Source organism: Bombus huntii, chromosome 8 (genome assembly GCF_024542735.1).
Source record: "Bombus huntii isolate Logan2020A chromosome 8, iyBomHunt1.1, whole genome shotgun sequence".
In the NCBI taxonomy this organism is placed as follows: Eukaryota; Metazoa; Arthropoda; class Insecta; order Hymenoptera; family Apidae; genus Bombus; species Bombus huntii.
The window spans coordinates 4,726,842-4,737,779 of NC_066245.1; the positions used below are offsets into that span (position 1 = coordinate 4,726,842).

General features: G+C 36.7%; 1 protein-coding gene across 1 annotated transcript; it reads left to right on the forward strand.

The window, feature by feature from the left end:
• Window positions 1–2,437: 2,437 nt before the first annotated feature.
• On the forward strand, window positions 2,438–9,789 carry LOC126869056 (uncharacterized). Its single transcript, XM_050625184.1, has 15 exons — window positions 2,438–5,448; window positions 5,598–5,788; window positions 5,874–6,087; window positions 6,149–6,340; window positions 6,495–6,625; window positions 6,695–6,938; window positions 7,019–7,198; window positions 7,328–7,449; window positions 7,528–7,723; window positions 8,041–8,226; window positions 8,311–8,465; window positions 8,564–8,801; window positions 8,876–9,052; window positions 9,152–9,333; window positions 9,397–9,789. Exons 1-14 carry the CDS (start codon window positions 5,397–5,399, stop codon window positions 9,286–9,288), a joined length of 2,415 nt encoding a protein of 804 aa, XP_050481141.1. The 5' UTR covers window positions 2,438–5,396; the 3' UTR covers window positions 9,289–9,333; window positions 9,397–9,789.
• The last annotated feature ends 1,149 nt before the right edge of the window (window positions 9,790–10,938 follow it).

The following is a 10,938-nucleotide window of genomic DNA, read 5'->3' on the forward strand; positions in this document are numbered from 1 at the left end:
CATATGGTTCACGTGCCCCCAGCATGGAAATAATGGGCCACGATTACACAAAGAACACCCTGTCGAAGGATATTCGTGTCGCAGACCTGCGTTACACGACGCGTGGCTCGTTAACCTATTAAGAGTCAAACCATACAGTTTGATTTTATAAATATTTTTTACATTTCATAAAATTCTAGAATCTGGATGATAACGAGGAAGATATTGGAGAAGGACTTGTTGCAACTCTTTTTCGTAACTACAATGTTGAGGACGGGGAATTCGATAACGAAAATTGATCGAAAAATCCTGCAAATGAAATATTGTATAGAAGATACAACGGTGAGCTTTGATGGATTAATGACATTACATGGAACACACGTTCGACACAAACATGTTCTGAAAATCTAGAAAAGTATCTTATTCGCAGGAGTTTGCGACAAAGGTGCGATTACCTTCAAATGTCAGATATAAATTTTATTAATTCGAGCGTGAATAATTTTCAAATTTCTCCGAATCGGACGGATCGAAAACGCGAAGAAGAAACGTTCGCCGTGCGAAACCTTTTCGCTGACAGGAAAGACACGTGCCCATCGGTCGTCCCTTAATCCGGAAGCAAATACCAACGGAAATGTCTTCAAGGGATTCCCTCGGTCATTTCCTACCGGACGTACCGTATCTCAAAATTTGCGCTCGAAATTGCTTAACGCGAAATATTTTTCCTAAAAAAAAAAAAAAAAAAAAAAAATAAAAAAGATGCAACTCTAGAAGTAAATATTCGTATTGTACTAATAGCGAATGCGTTAAGCGTTTGAACCACTGTGTTCGGTAGCACGAACAAAAAGGGAGAAGAAGAACGAAGATGAACTGGGAATCGTTGGTCATTTTCACACGCGAGCGTCAAAGGGGAAGGTTCTGCAAGAGTAGCTTGTTTACGGAACATAAAATTCGCGCGTAAAATCGCACCGTCGCGTCGTCGACGACGTCGTTCGTTTCGCGCGTTCGCACCTGTCGCGTGTGAACCAACGAAAAGTTTCGCTCGATTTCCCCGTTTTTTTACATTCGTATGCTAATCTCACGCGTTACGCTCGTAACTCGAGGAAATTTAGTTAACGCACAAGTTAATATCCGCGTAATTGCGGTCAAAGGAGAATATACACTTTGCGCGTTACGCGCCAAACTTCAAATCGAATTTACGCGTTTCCTCCAGTTTCGCTAAAAACTGCGCGGTTAATCGGGATGCGTCTCATTGACAGTTCAACCCTTATATGAGCAACCGAAATAACAACTCACGTCGATGTAAAGGTGTTTAAAGAAATAAGATCCGGAACGATTTTGCGATATATCCGTAAGAGCGTAAACAATTATTAAAGGACAAATAAAAATGTCTATTCCGCTATCGACACAAGGGTTGTTCGAGGATTACATTTTTTTGTCGCATCGCATACTCCCGTTCCCCAATGAAGCGTTGTTTCGTCGCGTTTTACGTTTCATGTTCGCCGTATCAAATTTAGCACGTCAATGTTATAATAATAATAAAACTAATAAATTGACATGCGAATATTTTTCACAGGCGTCGAAACATTGTAACGTAGTAAACGAGAAATAGCTGTACGAGTCAGAACTCTTGCTAGGGTTGCTCGAATTTGGCAAAGAAAATGTCGGATAATCGCTGGAGAACGCACAGGGCGTAAGTACAGAAACCGAAGTACAGAATATCGTAGCAGGGAAGAAAAATGTGGGGTATAACGTAATAGCGTTATCCGATGCGGCTTTCGTTCCGGTAAATTTCAACGAGCATGCCGCGTCGAGGATCCGCGCGCGGTAATACGCGGGCGTACAGCGTTATTACGAATTTGCATATCCGAGATACGCGGGCTGCTTCCTTCCTGCAACAAACTCCGCTCCGTGCGGAGCTCCACTCGTTAATTTAACTTCCTCTCGTGTTACCGTGCGTGGACGATCGCGCGTGCACGTACATAGAGGCGCGCTTGTGCATGCTGCGAGTTAAACGTATCGCGACCTGGAGCAATCGTCGCGATTAAACGATACCTTCTATGATCCTGTTCTTCCTAAAGGAGGAGTCGCGCGTCTGCACGTGTTCTCTACGTTTCCGTTACGTGGTGTCGCGTCGTCGACCGAATCGAAGTTACAGAAACGACTGACTTAATCGAGAAATTGTACGAGGTTTCCGTTCGATGTTTCAGGTTTGATTTATATTTTTCGGTTCATACTCGGACTATAGGAAAAGCATTAACACGTAAAGTAATTGGAAACTGACGTTATGTCTAAATCCTCTAACGGAAAGATTTTCCCAGAATAGGCAGATATCGTTGATAGAATATTCTACACTACTCGTTGAATAAATTCGTCATTGAAATAAATTAAAGTTTCAATATAGATTACGTTTCAAAAATTGAAAGTAGACATTCTTTTTTCTTATCTTATGTAGGTATTATCATTTGATCGAGTTTAAAAGACGCACGGAGAACGATAGACTAATTTCCAGCGAACACTTGAGAAATAACGCTGTTGTTCGCACATTACATAATCGATGCGAAATTGATGTTTGCGGTGCCTCTCAAAAACATACGGTAAGTGCAGACACGTCGATAGAGGAAATTCGTGTCACGCATCGAGCAATCGACGTATCCGTTCATTTCCTTTGTTCGTCCACCTTTCACAGCGCATTGTGGGTAACCGCTCGTCCGTAAAAGTCCAGTAGAGGTCCAGAAAAGGGTTAGCAACCCTTGAAGAGTGTCTTTGACAGATGGTCGATCGAGCAATACCGATCGATAAGATCGATCCGTTGAAATTTAGTGGATACAACTCCACAGGAAACGACTATCGCAGAAAATGTCGCCAAAGTACTACAGGATAAACTTCGAACGGTTAGCCGTGCCATCGTGCACATTTCTATCGGTTCGATCTGCGTTCCGTTCTGTGTTTATACTTCCTCCCTCTCTCTCTCTCCCTCTGTTTGGCGTGATTCTTAATCCTTTTACTCGCATAAAAGAAAGCATGCTGGTACACACACATTGAAAATAAAGAAAGAATGCACCATAGCATAGCATAGCGATTATACGCAACGTTGACATGTGTCGTGTATTTTAACTCTGATTTCGACGCACAGAGACGATTAGTAATCCGTGGACGTAACGCTTTGCAGCTTGCAGAAAACACGTGGCGTGCATCTCTGGTTGAATGACTTGAAAATGGTTGGGTCTGAAGGTTGCCTGAGTAACCGGCTCCCCCGCAAAGCGGTGGTTACTTGGCGAATTTGGAAAATCCTTGTGACGAAAATTACAGTCAGCGCACAATGCCCAATGGTCGCGGCCAACGATCGGTTACAAGATCGTTCTTTGCCGCTATTATTAACGAACGAAACGGGCCACGTCGTTTACCGATGGACAAACATCGTTGTAGAAAGGGCTTGCCGGTTTTCCTTTCTTCGTGGCATGAAAACGAGATCGCTTAGGATTCTAAAAGAGGCAAACAGAGGAACGACTAACATCTGGTCGTACCAAATTGACCATTGCGCATACTGTCGTAAATGCTTGCGGAAGATCAAAGGATAACTTCATTTTGCGCGAAACAAAGAGTTACCGGTTTTTTAGTGCCTGGTAAGAAAATATCAAAAAACGACGTATATATAGTATCGTTGGATACATATTAATTTGATTTAATTTGAGTCGACATTTTTCAAGATACAGAGTCGATTGCGTCCTGTGTATAATTGCGTATATATAAAACACTTATTTATGTGAAAAATACGCTCAGAAAGCTTCCAGACTAATGTTATTTACAAGAGAAAATTCTACTATTCGCTGTTTAACAGCGTCCTTCCTTCTCTCTGCACGCTTACGACAACGTTTGTAAAGCCGCTGGAAACATCAGAAACATTCTTCTTTTTGAAATACCATTTAAAATTTTTATTCTGCTTTTAATTGGTTCCGCTTTCGAAACGAATATCTTTCATGACTACGTAGCCTCAATTACGAGAGGAGGAAGAAGTTGACCGGAACCAATGAGCAATTTTCGCGGTAAAGATGAAATGACGATTATCGAAGTGTAAAACACCACATTACCTGACTCATCGGATCCATCGCTGTTTTAAATGATATTTCAACAGAAGAATTTTCCAGATATTTCCACTGGCTGTAATCGTTACACAGACGTGGACGTATATAGAGAAAAGCAGACTGCGTTGAGTATCGGAAAAAAAGACTTATCTGTAAATAACATCGATCTAGCGATTTTTTGATTATACTGCGAATAACGCGATCGCTGCAGAAAATGAACGGAGGATTCATTTTTATTATTCGTTTGTATGATTATCGGAGTTCATAACTATGTAATAACGCGATCAACTTGGTACAAGTTGGTAGTTTACTGGCGAAACGGTGGTCTGGAGAGAAGAGAGGAAAAGAAAGAGGGAGAAAGAGGGAGGAAAAAATCAGGCGAAACCGTGAATTAGGCAGCTGCCAGGAACAATAACGGGTAAAAGAGAGCGAAGGGTTGCCTTTGCTTAATACACGGTTAATGTGGATTGTCGTGGGCGCGTGCAACCACATCCTGTCCAATTTTTGTCACGCTTGCCACGTTCTTTTTCAATTTCACTCGGTTCTTACGCCCACGTCGAACACATGAAGGGCGTTCGTCAAAATCGCAACCACCCACGAACTACAAAAATCAGGGGAGAGTTCGAGGCATTATATTGTTCGCTGATGCTTACGGTTAACCACTGTACGTATGATTCGATAGCGACGGCTTTATCGTGATACAGAAACGGAAAACCGTGATAAGAGGTATCGGTTGCAACCGACATTACAAAAATGCACATATATCGATCACTTTACCGTTAATTGTTTCCTGTTATTTATTTTAGTTTTTCGATCAGTTCCTAGTTTAGTTTTGTCGAGTTCGTTGTTATCTACCATTATTGATTTGCTTCTTCGTAGCAGCGGTATGAGAACTATGTAATTAGATAATTTTTATCGTAGTTATCGATCGACTAATGTTACATATGATAAGGTACAGCGTGAGGAAATTAGTCAAATTAATTGAAATATAAACATTATGAAAGTTCTAGACAAAACTAGGGAGAAGCATGCGTTCTAGATATTGTCCTTGAGGTAATAATACGTCGCTGTAGTGAATTATAAAAATATATTGGCGAATGAAAATATCGAATGAAACGTGTATTATCTCGGTCTATCAGAAAATAAGCGATAACGTTGATACATGTATGTTTAAGAGTAGGGATAAGCTGATTCCTTTATATTCACTAGCATATACGTTTTCTTTCACTTTCAACCTGTTTACCATAAAATCAAATTATCTTGTGGAATATTTAAAGTCGCGAGTAATTAAAATTATCAGAATCGAATAAGACAGTATATAATTGTGAAAGAAATATGAATCGACGACAATTGGGATTGTTATTTTTATCTACCTTAATCGTTATCAGTAAGATCATATAATGTATTTAATGTCGCAATTGCTTATAATTTGTTAAGTGTTAAATACAAAAATAATTTTTATTATTAAATTTAAAGCTAACGACGTGTATATAAATGTATATAAAAGTGGTTTAATGTGTATCACGTTATAAAAAGTTTCAGCGTTCTCTCAGAACATTAATGGACAAGAATTGGCATCGAGATTAGAAAACAAAAATGTGATGAATATCGAAGAAAGGAAACTACTAACAGAAAGGGATTTTTCGTACGTCGTACATAACACGATAACAACAGTGCCGTGTATTTTGGCAAATATGTCAATTAACGTTACGATCCCGTATAATAATGTATGATATAAATATGATATATTTTTTATATTGCGTATAATGGTTATGAGTAAATCAATATGATGCATTAAAATTGTCATTACAGAAATCCAATAAAAGGTTAAGTGTTCCAGTCAACGCTACAGTCGGTGGTCATTGTTCATCTGTAATATCAGAAATGAAACTAATTTGGAATGAAACTAACACTGACAAAGAAAACACAATTAAATTTACATTTATCAACGACCAGGAAAATTTCTCGCTTTTTTCTATCGGTCTCAATATATACCCAAAAGAAGATAGTTCTACTAATTTAAAGGGTAAAATTTAGTGCTAAATACCTCTTTCTACGCCACATCTTATACTCCATAATTTTTTTAGAAACGTATACTTTAGGCGATCCGTTTAACGCAACATCAGATACCGATCTTCGTTTATTCGTTACATCCGTTACGGATGGAATTTATAAGTGCGGAAAAGAAGAGGAAGTGAAAGTTGGTAACGCAACAATAAAAATAAAAGACGTTTTTTTAATCGAATTTTATAATAACAGCGATATTTCTGCGCCCAAAGGTAAATTATATCTATGTTATCTTTGTACGATTTGTAATAGATATTACGTGTTATTCTATTAGGACCTAATAATAGAATAATTAAGTAATAATAGAATAATAATAATCGGAGTATGGAAGAATGGGAAATCTAATAAACATTTATCGTTTTGTAGGAGATCAATGCCCCGGCAAAAAACAAACTCCAACGTTTCCTTACGTTTTAAGGGATAAAAACAGCATCATATGTACATTAGCAAAAATGTCAATTTCTTTGAAGATACCATACAGAAAGAACGATACGCAAGTAAGAATTGAGATATGAAACATCTCTTAAGTTAGAATACTTTTATATAAATTAATTACGTTTCTTTAGTACGATACTGCGATTATAGAAGTTCCAACCACACTTAATGTTTCCGGAAAGTGTGACTCTTCAAGGGGAACTTCTATTATGATATTAAACTGGAACCCAGAAGTGTCGAAAACTGAATCGACATTTGCAAATGAGAAAACAAATACAATTGTACTTCATTCACAGAGAGACGATATAGACAGCCACGTTTCTGTGATTACTGCTAACATTTTTATAGATAAGACGCATTTTAATGATGCTCAGAGTATGCGTATAAATTACCGCACCATTAAAAATATCTGTTTTTTTTTTATTATTTATGCTAAAATATGATAAATCCGTTAGACGCAGGTGAAGTCATTCAGATGGTTGCGCCATTTAAGAATCTCTTTTCCGCACCCGCCAAAAATGGAATCCATAGCTGCCCTGAAAAAGTATTTACGACGATAGGAGGAATTACCGTAACCATGCGCAATGTTCTCTTAGTCGCCTTCGATGCCCAACAAGATTTCGCATCGAAACAAGGTAAAATATTTTCATCATCAGCCGAGACAAATCTAGCATGATGCTTCAAGCGATTGATGAAAAAATTGGTTACACGCACATGTAACATGCAATTGGTTACAAAAATGAAACTAAATCTGAATATTTCAGTAACCGACTGTAGAAGTACATATTTTGAACGTGACTTCACGTATGTTGTACGGCGAAATGATACTGGCATACCTTGCACCTTGGCGAGAATGTCGATTGACGCAACAGTACTGTACCAAAAAGTAAATTTCTAAAACATGTGATATGCTTTTGGTCTGCTACTGTTACAGCAACATCGACTCATATGCTACATTTTACAGAATAATAGAACACTAAACGTCCCATCTACAGCTGCTGTTAGCGGTAATTGCGGTAATAAATCTTCTGAAATGACACTAAGCTGGTCAGAATCAGACAAAAATAATACGATGAATACAATTACATTTCATATTGGTAAAAATGAGACTAACTTCTTCGTCTATCAAGTAGCGGCCACCGTGTATTATAATAAAGATGGTATGTTGTGCCACTATGTTTAGGAATCATTCGCGTATCACTAAACTGCGGATTTTTATGTATCTATAGGAGAATTGAAAATGCAAAATTGCATAGAACGCGCATAGTACGAAAAAATATATAAGATATTCAAAATATAGTGCTTTCTGTGATATTTGGTAGATAAAACAATTTTTTACCGAGGTCCTAATTTCTTAATTACATTCTTATAAATATGAATTTACATAAGAATTCGCATTCTATATATCACAAAATCCATGCGCTCTTATATTTTGTAATCCTATTTCACGATTAACGCATCGTAATAATAATTTTAGATAAAACAACAGCTATACAGGGGGAGTCATATAATATGCAGGATCTGTTTTCGGCATCTGGGAATAACGGACTTTATAATTGCACAAGTCTTATTCACGAAATAAAGGTCGATGATATCTACTTAAAAATAACCAATGTTACATTTATCGCATTCAACACCGAAAGATACCTTAGCTCGAAAACAGGTAAATTAATATTAATCGCGTCAAATTGTACTTAAAAGATTGCAAATTCCTCCAAATACAATAAAAATGCTTTCGTTTTTTTAGTGACAGAGTGTTCTACCAACTCAGGCGGAGATACACCTATACCTTCTGTAACAGGCTATTCTTACGTAGTGACAAATAAGGAAAATGTGTCTTGCATCGCAGCTAATATGTCGATTTCTATAAAAGTACCTTACACAATAAAAAATACATCTACAGTACGTATCTTTCGAATCTAAACTATTTTCATCACGATACACGCTTCGTTCTAATAATATTCATGCTTGGTATGAAATTAATCTTGTACACTCTGTAGACGAACCAAACGACTTTGATAGTACCGATTGGAAAGCAAGTAAATGTAAATGGCACGTGCGAGAATGAAAAATCTATAATGAATTTAATTTGGACTGAGAATCCAAAAGCTAATTCCCAGTACGAAAACAAAGAAAATAAGGTTACGTTTAATTTTGTGAACGACAGTTCAAATTATTTCATTCGGTCTATGAACCTGTCTATTTACTTAGATGATTATAATTTTCCTGGAGCTAACGGTAAGGTTTCGAAATGTGCTGTAAGAAGTTTTATATTATTATAGTATATTATGTTAATGCTAGTTTGCTCGTAGCTACCGGTTCATATATAAATGTCATAACGGAAAACATCGACATATTCTCCACTCCTCTAAACAATGTGTACAAATGCTCCGATAAAACTTCGGTGAATGCTCAAAATGTCGTCATAACTATCAGCAAAGTTTCTTTGATCGCGTTCAATAAGGCGAAAAATATTACTTCAAGATCAGGTAAAACGAACGTCAATTTTATCGGTTCTATAATTGAAATTTATCATTACTCTTAAATATCTGTATAACGTCAGGAAGGTACTAGAGATATTTTTTCAGTGAACTGTGCCAATAATGAGTCAACTGATAGCAATGTTGGAGCCATAGTAGGTGGTATTGTCGGAGGTATTATTCTCGTCGGTATAATTGGATACCTAGGCGTGACGTACAAGAGAAACAGAGGATACGGTGTTTGATAATAAACACCAGTAAAATTTGTGCAATTATTATCTATTATAGAAGTAAGTAGGTTTTAAATTTACCAAGACATTGCAAAATATCGATAAACAATAGGTTTTCGTTAGTGATGGGATCAAATGCAGTATGCACAATGTACATATTGACGAATAGACCCATATGATGTACCAACACGCTTACATATGGCGCTGGGAAACTGCATACTACTTTCGTTAATTATCCTGCTTTAGGAAACAATTCGATGTTTCGACCACCCTTCACGTTCCGTCACGGTTACGCCCACCCCAATTATCTCGTTTACTTGCCAAACTTCAATATGCGTTACGTCATGTGAACGGTCGTGTGAACCAAAAATCGATTTGAATGCAAAATAGTAAAATTGCACGACAATTTTATACTTTCGAAAACAAAATTATTTGCAGTAATATGAGTTTTTCTTCTTGCGTATGCTTCTTGATATACTAAAAAAAAAAAAAAAAAAAAAAAAAAAAAAAAATAAATGGTATCTATGAATAAGTGATAGAATACGTCGTTTAATGTAAACCCTGGTAAATATAAGACCGGAAAAAGATCGTATTTCATAGCGATTTTGGGTAAAATAATATCAAATTCTGGACACACCCTCCTTTTACTACCTGGATATCATATCGTATATAACAGATGTTGTAATAAAATCCATGATAATCGACGTTAATTGCTTGTCGAGAATATTTACGATCTTTTTAACTACGTATGCATCGATCGAAATTTTTTACTTCCGTGGGAATTAAGCAACTATTAGAAAAAAGTTGGTCTAGGTCGTTAAAGATATCCTACTCAATTCAAGCAGTTTTCACCCTCGCAGAAATATCGATCACCATTTCCGTTTTCCCACGCCAAGCAATTGGTTTTGGGCTATTGGCTCCCTGTAATCTCGGAAATAATTGTTTCGTTTTTCGCTTCGATTATGCTCTTTCTGTCGTTTGTTCAGTGAACCAATAAATCAGGAGAGTCCTTTAGGACAGATTTGGTTGATAAAAATATTTGAACACTTATATGTATGATATGTACAATATTAATAAAGATTGAAACAAAATTGAAAACGTACACAGAGAATACAAATATACACTTTGCGCAGATCCCTACAGTGAACAATCAATTCCTTAATTATGTGTTTAAAACGATCATACCGTATATACCAATTTTTTATAAACCGTATGTTTTCAACAAATATCTTGTATCTTATATATATACATTTTCGAATCGACTTCAAATTTTATAAGTATAATCGTGATAATCGTGTTTCATTATAGTACTAGTAAACTAACAAAACATTTTTTTAAACAGACACGATATATTCATGAAAGTTTTCTATTACAAGCGTTCAAGTACTTTCGTAAAACGTTCTAAACATATCTAATCTAATCGTAGTTAATAAAAGTCAAACGGCATCCGATAGTAAAATTAAAACTTTCAACGTTAAAATTGCCTGAAACTTCTTCGGGTACATATCGCGAAATCAAGCAGCTTAACCGTATTACCATATGTGAAAAGTAATGCTACTTATGGACTCGTACGATACAACAGAAAAGATCGAAGGTAGGCGATTTTAAATTTAAAATGAAACGCTAGGAATGAATCACCGATTGCAATCAAATATTTGCAAAATC